We start from the raw sequence: 14,857 nt of genomic DNA, 5'->3' as shown, positions 1-14,857 counted from the left end.
ACCACAGAATAAAAGAACCTAAAACAATTTACATTAGTGTGAAAATATAGCTGCAGGCGAGATACAGCAACATCATAAATCACAACCTCTCTCTGAGAAGAAAAAAATTGTTTTAACAACACCCTGCTGTTAGGGCCAGGTACAGTCCAAACTCATTTCTAAAATCCCAGTGTTACATAACTGAAGTACATTTTGATGGAACTGGACATCAAGTTATATAATTATCAAACAACTGCATTCTTTTTTGATTTTTCAGCAAAGAACATGACAGGCCTGGGGATGCAGCAAGAGAAGAAAATAAATTGAAAGCACCACCCATTCGTTTATAATTTAAAAATAGCTTTTATTTTTAAAATCATCTAGGGAGAAAAATCACAAATTCTCAATATTGCATCCCAAGACTAAGCCATATAAAATGGTCTTTTAAAATCTCAATTCTTATTTGTCATTTTTTTCAAGGTATTTTTAGGTGTTTCCATTATTTAAAAACAGACACAAAAGCTTACTCAACAAAATGTTAAGGTACTTTAAAAGTTAATTAGAGGAGCATTATGATATTTATATGCTTCCTTTCCATAGACAATAGCACAAAGTTGTTGGACATTCTACTACATTTGATAGAAAATTTAGTAACAGCTGTCTGCTTGTATAGCAATAATCACAAAATATGTGGAACATATATTCCCAGAAAATCGCATCTTCATCTGTTGGCTTAAATTTAAAGCATCAGAGAATTAGTTGAATATGAAAAGGCTATTATCTAAAACCTATTGATGTATTAATAACCATAATGAGGAGTATTCACTTTAGAGCAAATGCACAATCTCCTCTAAAACATGACTTTAATACAATGCAATCATTAGAAGATCACATCAGTCTGGGAAAAGCTCACACAAAGGATTATTAAAAAACTAAATAGCATCTCTTTATTTTCTTCTTCACAGAGAAAATTTACAAATACGTTGTTTTATTTAAAGCCCTTTTAAAAGGCAAATAAATGAGATAACAAGAGCTTCAGACGTTTTTGAAGCATATATTTGAAAACCTTAGATGACCCTGATAAAGTCTGCAGGAGTATGCAATACCCTGCATAAATGGTAGAAACTATTATTACATATTTAAATTAGTAAACCTAAAACAACTAAGCAATCTAATAAAAATTCACTTAAAAGTTGTTCACCGTGAACTAACACTGTAAATATTGGTGATAATTACCGTGACTCAAAGGGATTGTGCCATCCTTGGACTTCTTTTCTTCTTCAGCTTGCTCCTAGAATACAGAAATTGGGGTTTAGGTGGTATTTCTGGATAATTTTTGGAAACACTGAAAACTAATGTTCATTTTTGTAGGAAGGAAAGTTATGAAGATCCTTGTCACTAAGGGGGACAATACACACAGTACTCAGAGCCTTCCAGTGGGTGCCCAGGAGGGGCACACATGATCCATTTGGATGTGGAAGGAATTCATTAAAAGTATTGTTTCTGGCTAAAATATAAGAGACAGGAAGCTTCGATAGCAGTTAATGTTGAGGTTGACACAGGTACCTTCTCTGAGTGGATCCCTGGGCCTCACAGTCACACAGGAGTGGCTGACAGAAGAGGCTTGGTTCACGCTGAAGCCAAACCCTCCATCCTACTTTTGCTTTCAGCCTATCTGGGTCTACTACGGTTTGTAAGTACTCAGTTAAAATGCTTTAATTTTAACCAAACTGACCTTCATAGAATGTACAAGTGACTTCAAAGATTCCTGAAAAGAAATCATAAATTGTGTATGATGAACAATACAAGCAGACGCAGCAAGCAAGATGGTGCGGCCTCTCCTCATGGCACAAGCAAGGCATGCTCTAACTGCAACTCTCAAAGGAACACTTACCATTCAACAAAGACGAGGAAAGTGGCTTCTTTTATGAAAGATATGATAACAAACAGCACTTCGAAAGTGAGTATCCAGATATGTGTCTTATTTACATCATTTTGTGGCCATCAAAATATATTCCACCTATTAAAAATCTGTGGCCAGCCATGGTGGTTCACACCTGTAATCCCAACACTTTGGGAGGTCAAGGCAGGCAGGTCACAAGGTAAGAAGTTCAAAACTAACCTGCCTAACATGGTGAAACTCTGTCTCTACTAAAAATACAAAAAAGAAAAAATAAGCTGAACGTGCAGGCATGCGCCTGTAATCCCAGCTACTCGGGAGGCTGAGGCAGAAGAATCGCTTGAATCTAGGAGGTGAAGGTTCCAGTGAGCCAAGATCGTGCCACTGCACTCCAGTCTGAGTGGCAGAGTGAGACTCTGTCTCAAAAAAAACAAAAACAAAAACAAAAACAACTTGTAATAATTATGTACTTAAAAATCGGGAACAGAATTTCCCAGTTTTAAATATTTTAAATGAAGGGTTTCAAGCAGGCTTTGAACTTACTTTTGGAAACATAAATATGCAACAGTTTTTTGGGTTTGTTTTTTGTTTTTGAGATGAAGTCTCGCTCTGTTGCCCAGGCTGTAGTGCAATGGCACAATCTCGGCTCACTACAACCTCCACCTCCCAGGTTCAAGTGATTCTCCTGCCTCAGCCTCCAGCTGGGATTACAGGTGCACACCACCACACTCGGCTAATTTTTGTATTTTTACTAGAGATGGGGGTTTCACCATGTTGCCCAGGCTGGTCTCGAACTCCTGACCTCAAGTGATCTGCCCACTTTGGCCTCCCAAAGTGCTGGGATTACAGGCGTGCACCACCACGCCTGGCCAATATGGAATAGTTTTCATTACTTTCCAAGAACAATTAATTATCATCAGAGAATGTGAAAATTTAGCAGCTGATTTACACAAAAACTTTTGCTGAAAAATGAGTACTATGATTTAGTAAGTCTGACTAACAAATATTTCTTCAATTTATTCCTGTACAGTTTGGGGATAGATTTCTTTAAGTTATGGCTAGTGTGGCTGTCAGTCCCAGTCAGAACGGGGCAGACCTGTTCACAGCACTTTGAAAAGCCCCACATCTGGGGAAACTCCTTAGTTGCAGGCAAGTGAGGAGGCTTGGTCACCCTAGCTTTGACAACCATAAAAACCAAATCTAAAAAAAATAGACTGCACATTTGGAAGGCTGAGGCGGGAGGATCACCTGAGGTCAGTAGTTCGAGACTAGCCTGGCCAACATACTGAAACCTTGTCTCTACTACAAATACCAAAAGTTAGCCGGGCGTAGTGGTGGGCACCTGTAATCCCAGCTACTCAGGAGGCTGAGACAGGAGAATCGCTTGAACCCGGAAGGCGGAGGTTGCAGTGAGCTGAGATCACGCCATTGCACTCCAGCCTGGGCAACAAGAGCAAAACTCTGTCTCGAAAAAAAAAAGAAAAAAAAGAAATACAGACTGCACATAATGGTATCACAAAGCTCTAAACCAGGTTTTCAAAAACGAATCAGGTATACTAATATTTTAATGACAGCAAACTAGTTTTTAACTGATGAAATAAATACTATTAATTTCATTTTTCTACCTTTTTTTGGTTCCTTTTTTAAGTCTATGGCTTTAAGGTATAAAAGACAATTTGTATAGTAACAAATCGTATCAGTGTCTTAATTGTCTTTCATCCCCAAAACATAGCCTGGTGCCTAGTCCAGGTCAATAAATATTTGATGAATGAAGGCAAGAATGAAAGGTTCAAAAAGAGAATTTTTCTGCCTGGTAGATTTCACATCCAAAGTTATCACGGATATCTTTGTGCAATTAACAAAATAACATTCTGCTAAAATGTACTATAAGCCAGTGTTTCTCACACTTTAACATGCATTGGAATCATCTGGGAATCTTACTAAAATGCAGACCTTGATTCAGTGGCTCTAGGGTAGGGCCTTAGATTACAGATTCCAACAAGCTCCCAGCAGATGCTACTGCCAAAAGCATACGGCCCTCACTGTGAGTGGCAAGGCTACCACCTTTTAGCAGGGCATGCAGTGGGAGTGGAACAGTCATGCAATCATATCTACCCTGTTCTGCTGCAAGTGAGATGATGAACTGCTGCCTTGGGTCTAACTTCCCATGGTAGCACTTTCCCCCAGTTCCACCCCTGTTCATTCACTCAATACACAGGAAATTTACATATGTAATTCAAAACAAAGAGACTCTCTTCTACTGCAAAACCTAAAACAGTAAAAATAAACAGCATTCGACAGTTGATTATGTTCACACTACAGCTACTGAAGCATTTTTATAATCACTGTATCGTTCAAAAATAAAAAGAAATATATAATATGCTATCTGCCACTCAGTGAGTGTTTGGTTCACACTTCTTTATTTGCTACTGAAATTCTGCCTAGAAAGAAAAAAAATATTCCACACAAAAACATTACCTCTTACTTTGGATTTAAATTGCCCAAGCTTCCAATGTCTGTATGTTCTTTAGTTGGATCAAGGTTATAGACACAGGTAAACATGCACATGTATACATGAAAGATTATATTGTGTATATCAGAATAAACATATATATCTATAACAGAGTGACCTAAGTTTAAACAATTTTGCACATGGAAAAGGATTTAGTATCATATGACACAGCAGGGAAAATGCTGATTTTAGGGCTAGGTGACCTAAGGTCAAATCTCAACCCACCACTAAAAGCTATTTAACTTTGAACAAATGACCTACATTCTCTAGACTTGATTTTTCTCTCCTGTTAAAATAAAGAAATTGGACTAAATGTTCTCCAAAGTTCCCGCTAGCTTTAACATTCTTTGCTTCTGTCTAGCTAATTAATTATTTCATAAAGGTAATAAATCTACACTGCTATTAATGAACAGAGAATTAATTTTAAAAAACAAAAGAAAAAAATTAGCACTTTATCTTATCCTTGCAGACAGACCACTAAAGGAAATCAATATAAATTGCGAAAAATGAAACCATTACTGCGATTTCTGAGGTCTCAAACTTTAATTCTGAAAACTGAAAATAAAGTTCCAGAAAAAAATAGTGTTCTGCAAAAAAGGGAGATAATGGTTTAAGGAACATAAAGTAAGTCTTTGCTATGGTACATTTCCATTCACCAGTTTAAAATCCATCATTTTTGGAAGAGAGGATTATGAAGTGGGAAAATAACCAAAAAGGCTTAATGTTCTGTTCCCTCCTGCTGGCACTGGATGCATCATATGCTTTTACTACAAGGCACAGTGACGTTTCCTAATTAATTAGTGTCTACATTTCTCTGTCTATGAATTCCAATCAAGGGAACAAAACGAAGGATTTTCAGCTGCTGACTTGGGTTTGGCAATTTCCATTCATCACCTTGGAACTGCCAGATAATGCCCCTTTGCTCTCCTTTGCTGTCAGACCAAAGACTCCTGAACACTCAAGGATTTTTGAGAACCCTGCTGTTCTTGTTCCATAAGAACCTGCTATCTGTGGCCCAGAGGGTGATACACATTGGTTTCATGAACTGTAGAAAACAGTGAAATCCTATTTAATAACCCCAGTGACAAATGGCTATTTGAATTTCAACTGCTGGTTCAAGTCCACTTTTCAACTTCTTTTTTGCTCTAATCCAATGTGGGATATAAACTGAAGATACATAGAATTCGCCTTTTGGATAAAAGTACAGAAATTTGTGGGACTTTTCTCCATTGCTCTACTGGAATTCAGACACACTCAGGGAGAATGAAATGCTCCCATTTTGTTCAAATACTTGATAATATAACTACAGTCTCCAAATGAAATCTCTCTAAAGTGTTTGCTAAGACACATACAAAAACAAAAAGTGAAAAATCTAACATAGCCTTATAAACACCACCTTCTCATGGTTTTTACCATCTGTAAGTGAATTTTACTGGCTGTTGTAAACTGACATCAGTCTTCTATGAGGCAACAAAATGTAAAGAATTAACTATTACTTAAAAATAGAAACCAAAATAAACTCACCCCAAACATTTTTTCAGTATCTATTTAAGGATGTTACAGAAAGATTGCATTACCCTCTGCAAAAGTTGAGGTCAACCATGACCCCTGATGTCATTCTTTAAAGGCCAGTGGCCACCACTGCAAGTACAACTTCCTCCGCTCGGCCATCAAGCCTCACTAAGTGTGACCAGCCAGATCTACCCCAGTCACCCTGCAATCTAATTGCACACCAAACTTTATCCTTACTGAAATGGAAAGACCCGTAAAGATCTTGCGATCTAAGACTGTTGTTCTACAGACAAAGAAGCTGAGCCCAGCCCGGTGAAGTGACTTGTCTTTGGCCACGCAGTTAATGAGCAGCACAGCAAAAAATAAAACCTGAATCTCCTGACCCATGCCCCAACCCCACCCAATGCTCATCTACTAACACTGCCAATAGCAACATCTGCTCCAATCAGGTAAGTCATTAAGGTCCTGCCATATATCACAGACGTCACCTTCTCTTCCAACCCCATATCTTTGCTCATGCTGCCTCCTTAAGGGGCCCAGATAACTCCGCTCTGATCCCTCAACTTTCTTACCTCTCAAGGTTACAGAGCATCTAGATGTTAATATATTAAAAAGTTGTATGGCCAGGCGCAGTGGCTCACACCTATAATCCTGGAACTTTGGGAGGTCGAGGCGGGCAGATCACGAGGTCAAGAGATCAAGACCATGCTGGCCAACATGGTGAAACTCCATCTCTATTAAAAATACAAAAAAAAATTAGCTGGGCATGGTGGTGCACACCTGTAGTCCCAGCTACTCATGAAGCTGAGGCAGGAGAATTGCTTGGACTGTGAGACGGAGGTTGCAGTGAGCCAAGACTGCGCCACTGCACTCCAACCTGGTGACAGAGCAAGACTCCATCTCAAAAAAAAAAAAAAAAAAAAGTTGTATTCTCTCAGATTGGATTTATCAGGTTGGATTTAAAAGCTGTTTGTTACAACAGAATAACAATGCATTCAAGATAAATATCTTGGATACTCTTCATCCTTCAAGGTCAGACTCAAGCTCCCAATGACTCTACCTTTCTCTCAAGGGTGACCATACCTTAGAGCACTAATGTGCTACACATGTACTTAGTTGTTCTCCATTACTCTACATAAGTTAGTTTTCCTTTATTCAGCAATACTCTAAGATCCTTTTGAGAATGAAAAATGTCTCATATTTCTCTCTCTCAAAGTTCATCACTCACTATTTAGATAAAGATCTATTGATGTTAAGAGGTTCACAGGGAGAGACAGAATGGGAATTAACATTTTTTCAGTATCAAATATTTTATATACACAGAGATCATATATTTCATTCTTATACATTCAAACAAAATTTCCTTTTTCATCTGTGAAACTTGCATTTTTATGTAGCAAATTTGAAATTTCACAGCCTGTATTATTATTTTGGGGTTTTGTGCCTCGAACACTCACATACACACTAGACATCAATGAAATAACCCTGAAAAAAAAATACTTCATTTCCCCAATCACATATGCCTACACTTTGCTAGTCAATTCTAAAGCAAGCTGGTGAGCAGAAAAAGTTAGCAAAGGGCACCAAAAATGACACTTATCTTGGTGTTAGAAGTTGTGAAAATACAAAATACGTCAAGGAGTCTAAAAGGACAGAGAAAAACCCTCTTCAAGTCTGCAGCAGCACTACAGGGACCAGATCATAAACAGAGGTTTACCCATACGGTAGAAATAAAGATGTAAAACATATAATAAATTCCAAGGAAAAGAGGCACTCTCTCAGATGTGTTAGGGAGGGGATAAACTAGGGTGATCTCTTTGGAGGATGATATGGAGTGGTTTATCAAAATTTTAAACAAGCATACCCTTTGGTACAATAATTGCACTGCTATGATAGTACTTATGAATGAACTGCAAAAGCATTCACATATAAAAAGGATATATGAATAAGAACATTGGATATAACATGGTGTATAACCACAAAAATTAAAATAATCTAAATGCTCACAGTAGGGCACTGTTAAAATAAATTATGGCACATTCATAAAAATGAAATACTATGCAGCACTGAAAAGAATAAAACCTGTATCTCCAAAACATTCATAATTAAGTGCAAAAAAAGCAAGATGCAAAACAACAAGCAGAATGTGAGTGCATTTGGGATGTGTTTATGTATGTGTATAGGTGCAGAAAAGGTTTGGAATTTTTAGCTGGTTTTTTTTTCCTATGTAGACATACGAGAAACTGTACATAGTGGTCACATGGTTAGGAAAATATTTAGGGGTTTAGTGTATGTGTGAGGGGATATGGTAGATAATTTAATTCTTACTTTACTGCCTGTCTGTACTGTTTAATTTTTTAACCATATGTCTATGTTCTGAAAAGCATTAGAAAATATTTTTTTAAATTCTATCTAGAAATACATAGAAAATATTAGTCTAGAAATATTCATTGACAGATATTATCATCTAAAATTATTAGATATCCAAGGTATGAAATTACCATCTCAGAAGAAAATGTTCAGAAACACCCACCTGTACATTTGCTTGATGTTTTATGTGCATGGTCTGCCAATGGGATGTTATTTAGTTGACTAGAAATGTCACTTGTAAACCAGAAGGGTAACACACAAAATAAAGGATGTTACCAATATTTCAAGGAGTCTAGCAAAATTCAAGCATGACTCAACCCTTCTTTCCACAGTGAATGCAGCCCCAGGTGTGAATACATCTTACTGTATTAAACTGTTAAATTTGACTAATGAAAATGAACATTGTTACTGGCAATGAGCCCCAAACTGACAGTGCAACGTGGACTAAATGTGCATCTTTTCAATGATATGTGAACATGCTTTAAAATAATATGTCCCAAACATCCCAAAAGGTAAACTAAGAATATGGCCCTTTAAAATATTACTTTGTTACTAATGATTGAAAAAATTCATTTGCATGGAGATGTCATGAAGCACCAGGAACATCATTTAACAGCTATTTTTGAAAATCTAACTATACAAGCCCTGCACTGAAAGCGTATCTCAGTGTTAAGCACTGCTGGAGTCCAATAAGGGGAAAATCCCAATGTGGGGTAGAAATAACAGTAAACACATCAGGATTAAGTTAGAAACTGAGTTGGTCTTTAAGAGGAAATTGGGATTTTTGTTAATGCAGAAGAGGCAAAAGGTTAAATACTCCGATTGTAGAGTACTAAGATAGGGTGGTAACAATCTCAGCAGCTTAAAGAGAAATGATACTGACAATTAATATAAAATATGTGTGGATGGGGGAAGGTGGTCTCAAATGTAAAACAAAAAAATTTAAGAAAAATACTGATTAACTGTAACATGACTAGCAGGTAAGATGCATCTGGCCACTTCCCTAGGACAATGGTTCTCAAACATGAGTGGGCATCAGAATCACCTGGATTGTTAAAACACAGATTGCTGGGCCCCACCCCTACAGTAGCTGATTCAGAAGATCTGGACTGGGGCCAAGGAATCTGCATTTCCAACAACCTCCAGGTGATGCTGATGCTGCTAGTCCAGGGAGCACATGTGGAGAAGTACCCAGAATAACTCTGAACACATCAAATCCTGAGTCTCACGCTTTCACCCCTCAGAGGACACGACACAGCAGAACACTAACAATGGCATCTTCACCTAAGCCAAGACAGATGCAGGTCTGCTCAAATCTGGTCCAAGACACCTCTTAAATAGCAAGTTCTTCCTTTATACATGTAGAACTCTAAACTCTCCTGGAACTGACCTAAGAAAAGCAACCAATCTGGACTCAGGGAACTGGCCCCTGGCCCAGTGTTAATCACCCTATTGCCCAGTGAGGCTAGTCCTGAGGGAATGGCTCCAGAGTTTGACATAGACCTATTCTGAACACCTTGAAACCAACCTCAAACCAGATCATTCCTTGAGATGTCTCATTTAATGTCTGGAGTTCATCAAACCACACCTAACCTGGAACTGAACAAAAAGAAAATGTATTACACGATCTCACTTCAGCAACTGCAATGTGTAAATGTATAACCACAAACCACATGAAGACCCCAAAATCCACATCCAAATAAATGCTAAGAGCTAATGAAGGGTCACAGATGAAAATGCTGTAATGGCCCACCATCCCCAAAAATAGTCACCATGGAGGTCTTCTAGTCATTCTGCTTTTAAATTTGCAGGAATACATAAAGCTGTCCTAAGGAAACAGAACAGGCACGGTGACTACAGGCATAGTGAACATTATACCTTCTAAGTGTCTAGATGTTGCTGTGAAGGTATATTTTTAGATATGATTAACATTCACATCAGCAGGCTTCGAACAAATCAGATCACCCTGTAATGCGGGTGGGTCTCATTTAATCAGTTGAAGGCATTAAGAGAAAAAACAGGTCCCCCAAGGAAGAAGGAATTCTGCCTGCAGACTGACCTGGACTCAAGACTGCAGCACCAACTCTTCCCTGGGCCTCCAACCTGCCAGGCTGCCCCGCGTATTTCAGACGTGTCAGCCCCCACGACGCGCCTCGATAAATTCCTCTTTTTAAGATAAGTCTCTCTCTCTCTCACTCTCTCTCGCTGTGTGTGTGTGTGTGTGTGTACACAAACACACAAAAAAATCACACACATATACACATACGCTCATCCTAGGGGGTCCTGTTTCTCTGGAGAACCCTAACACACCCCCCTGCAGTTTACAGCCTCCGTCCTCTTACTTGAGAATGATTGATTACCTCCATCTTTGTGAAAGAAAAGGTCTCCTTTCACCTTTAAAATTAAGATCACCTTTTAAAATATATCAGACTTTAATAACACTTATATTCTATACCACTATGCATAAAAGTCAAGCAGAAGCCACATCGTTTCCAGTGACTGAAAAGCCCCTCAGTGTGGTTATGTGAACTCTACTATTCCATGGTGCATTTTGGTAGCAAGCACACACTGTGAGGAAGGGTCCAAGGAGTGACATCTTACCAAGCATCCGTCCTGATCCAAACGCTCTTTGGAATCCATATTAAGCTTCCTTTTCCTGTTGGGCTGTTTCATTGCCACCCCTGCACTCCTTGGCAGTGGTTTTCTGTAAAACAGGGTCACATAAGAAGTTGGGGATGGGGGTGTGACCCCTTCAGAATTACAGAAGCAAACAAGAAACTGCTTTCAATTATACTTCTCATAATTGGTTGCTATAAATAACCTGATAAGTTGACAAAAATTTTGCAATTGGTTTTATAGTCCTTAATATAATAATAAGACAAGGGGGAGGAAATGCGTTTTCTACCTCATCTAGAATTTATATAATGGGGAAAATAGATATTGTTGCTTTTGGTCTTATCTGGAATAAAATGTTTGCTTTTTTGCTTAGCTGACCTAACCAATTAGGATTCACTGCAATCAAACTGCACAGGTTCTGTACTCACATGGTCTGACAGGTATTCTTGGTAAGAGGTCTTAGTCATACAAGGCATAGCACAATCTGAAACAGAAAAGAAAAAATTTCACCAATTCAATTCATCATGACCCTTCTTCTGTATATTCATAAACAGTGGTAGACATTCTTTGAAAAGTTATTTGAAATGAGTTTTTTTTTTATAGGGCAGGTCAACCATTTTGGAGAACCAACCACCAATACCAAATGAGTTCCACTGGAGCTGTAATTCAAAAGTCATTCACTTTGAAATAATGTTAACAATTGAAATATAACTTTTTTAAACTTTTAATAGCCCTAAATCATCTATAGTCTCCAGTGCTTTACAATGATATATCCAACTTCTTCATTGATATTTCCACCTGAACAATGACACTCCAAATATGGCAAATGTAACATATTTGCAACCGAGCTCATCTTCCTCCACACTGCCTCCCAGTTCTAGGTTCTCCTATTTGCACAGATAACTGGCCACCCATTTGCCCAGAGCTTCCTCTTACAGTTGCTCAGACTGTACACCACCCAAGAGCACCAACCCAAGGGGCAAGTGGAGGCTGAAATCCACCGTGGGCTCTACACCCACAGTTCACCTGTCACTGGCCTGCATCATCCCAGGAGAAAATGCATCTTTTTCTCATTCAAACAATGCTACCTTCTGGGCTAATGTCTGAGCCAGAGAACTAGAAGTTGCCATCATTTCATCCTTTATATCACATCGTACATGTTGCCATCAGGTTTTGTTGATTTTTAATTTACTAAACATTTATTGAATTTACCTTCTTCCTCTACTCCTATTAACTCTGATCATTCCAATTTTATGTTGCAGTCAATCCAAAGGTCTTAAAGTTCTTTGCAAAGCAAGGTTCCTGCTGCTTCTCCACTCCATACGTCTGCTGGTCCCTCAGCCTCTGAACACCTTCCCCATTGCCTGCACTCCCTTTTTCAACTTATCTAATTCTAACTCATCCATTCTGACCCCACTAAAAGAGACTTCACAGCTTTCAAGAAGGTCTTCCTTGCCTACCTCCTGCTCCAAGTAAACCAAGTGTGTCTTTTCTATATTGCATTTCTTGTGTATACCTTTATTGTAGTTTTTGTTTGCAGATATGCCTCCCTTTATGAGCCTGTAAGCATCCTGATGACAAGGACTGTGAATTACTGATTCTTATTTTCCACTGTCTAGATATTACCTGGCTCACAGCAGTCTCTCAATATGTGTTTATTGACTTCAACTACATAAACATATCTCTCTGAATTACAGAGAAGCCTCAAGCCCTTAAATCCAGTGAATATTAGTTCTTGATCCATACATTATCTTTTATAATGCTGTATGACTACAGTGAGCACAGTTCTCAAAATTAATTCCTTTCCCTTTTTCTTTAATATACAAAACAAAAAAATAAACAAAAAAAAACTTCCTTTCCACATATCCTTTTGCTTCTAGTCAGATGATATTTATGTTCTTAAGACAGGCACTTATGTACTAAATTCAATAACATTACATTCATTTTGAAGAATGTAAATACAATTTTTCATGCCTAGCTTCTGGTAATTCTCTGAACATCTATGCAAATGAACAGCATAGACTTGATGCCTGTAGCAAAGTATTATTGCACAAGACACAAGCACTGCCAAGGCTGTCCTGCCTTTCACGACAAATAATACCCCACGGCTTGTCAAACTGAAATCATCTGGCTACTGACATTTTTCTCCTCACAATCAAAATGATCTGCCTTGCTAATCTCTGGCAATTATCTCAATAACCTTGCTTTGTTTAAAACAGCAAGAAAGCCTGAATTCACATTATTTTATATCGGGGGAAAAAATGAAAGTTTTTATACTTTGAGGAGAAATTTCAACATACAATTTGGTAATAATGAATTTCCTCTGGATTTAGAAATAATAAAGCAAAAATATAAAAGTCACCGAACAATCCATATAAGATTTTGCTGCCAGACAAAAAGGGAATCAAATACAAGATACCATTAAATACATAGGAGACGAATGACATACAGATGGACGACAGATGGATGGATGGAAGGATGGATGGACAGATAGACAGACAGATAGATGATAGACAGATAGTCTAACACACAGAAAAACAGGCTTAAAGAGAGATTTTGTATAATCCTTTATAATGTCAATGCAAAGAACATATTCTACCCAACCGAATAGGACATTTCTTTTGAAATAAACCTAACTTAATGTCCTTGGCATGGTATCAAAATGCACGGATTACTCTGATTGTCCATGATATATGACCTACTCCCAGGAAGCCCCAAATGTCACATCAGCCACGTGTCTCCTTGCTGAGCTTTGAAAACATATATAAAGTTTTTGGAGTAAAAAAAGAGAATAATATCAAATTATAAAACACATCAAGGAAACACATTATCCAGGGTAAGTAAAGGCATGTACCAACTACACTAAGCTGCACTCAGTGTCCCCTGGCTTTGTGACAGTGCCCAAGCACCACCTAACATAGACAAGGTGATGTTCAGTGATTTTAATTAGAGAAGCTTCTAAATAGTGTTTTAGATTTTAAAAAAACAACATAGATAACTATATATAAATGTTTTGTGTTTCTGTGTAAAAATTGAAAATAGTGTACTAATTTTTCAATTTAATCCTCTAAATGAGTTTAATTTCCCTTCATAGTAGAATTCTCTGTCTGCATGTTGCCAAATACTAAGGAGATAAATTAGACTGATACTTAGAAAGCATCTGAATATTTCAAATGGAAAGAGTCTATAAATAACTAAAATAATTCACTATCTGTCTATGTCCAGGTCCTATTTGGTAATTCTTTCAAAAACATTTTATTGATCATCTATTAATCACCAGTATAGTTACAGGTACCTTGAGGAATATGAAGCCGATTAATCACACACCCTCTGAAGGGAGATAAGTATAGCAGCCATATGTCCTGGATAACCCAAGGTACGTCTGCCTTCTGCCACTCATCCTGGCATAAGGATTAACAGCACTGCTTTCACTCCCCAAAATATCCCAGTTTAAACAATAAATCATATGGTACCATATGGGTAAGAAACATACATAAATTAATAAGAAATGTAACACATGCCATTAAAAAATGACCGAGTGGCCTGGGTGTTCACAGGAGGGACAATAGGTCTAACAACATGCATGGTGAAAGAACATTTCTGGTGGTTCTAGGACACTGCGCAGATCTTAAATGAGTTTATCACCAAAATATCGAATACAAATTTCTGATCACTGTACTGATTTCCCACTATTTCAAAGATATTGCCAGCCTAGAATTTATTCATCTGGTTAATACTTGATGTTAATAATACATAATGTTTGAATAAATTAATAAATGATTACAAGTGAATGAATTATTAATAAATGATTACAAGTGAATGAATTTTGATAACTTATGCGTGAATTATTGATCCTTCTTAATGGCATTAATAATAGCTAACATTACTTGAGTACTAATGTACCAGGCAGAGCTATCAGCCCTCTACACATACACTTTCAATTAATACTTATGACAGCCCAACAATAT

General features: G+C 37.7%; 1 protein-coding gene across 2 annotated transcripts in view; it reads right to left on the bottom strand.

The window, feature by feature from the left end:
- The window catches only part of L3MBTL4 (l(3)mbt-like 4 (Drosophila)), a 465,654-nt gene that overhangs the window by 349,333 nt on the left and 101,464 nt on the right, over positions 1–14,857 (bottom strand). For both annotated transcript variants that reach the window (XM_011969788.1, XM_011969787.1), the window contains 3 exons: positions 11,318–11,373; positions 10,875–10,977; positions 1,216–1,270 (listed from right to left, as the gene is read on the bottom strand). In XM_011969788.1, the coding sequence (XP_011825178.1) occupies positions 1,216–1,270; positions 10,875–10,946 (127 nt within the window). In that variant the 5' untranslated portion in view covers positions 10,947–10,977; positions 11,318–11,373. The remainder of the gene's footprint in view (positions 1–1,215; positions 1,271–10,874; positions 10,978–11,317; positions 11,374–14,857) is intronic.

This window comes from Mandrillus leucophaeus, unplaced genomic scaffold (genome assembly GCF_000951045.1).
Source record: "Mandrillus leucophaeus isolate KB7577 unplaced genomic scaffold, Mleu.le_1.0 Scaffold903, whole genome shotgun sequence".
Classification (NCBI taxonomy): Eukaryota; Metazoa; Chordata; class Mammalia; order Primates; family Cercopithecidae; genus Mandrillus; species Mandrillus leucophaeus.
The sequence above is the reverse complement of the archived record's forward strand: the minus strand, read 5'-3'. Positions and strand labels throughout refer to the sequence as shown.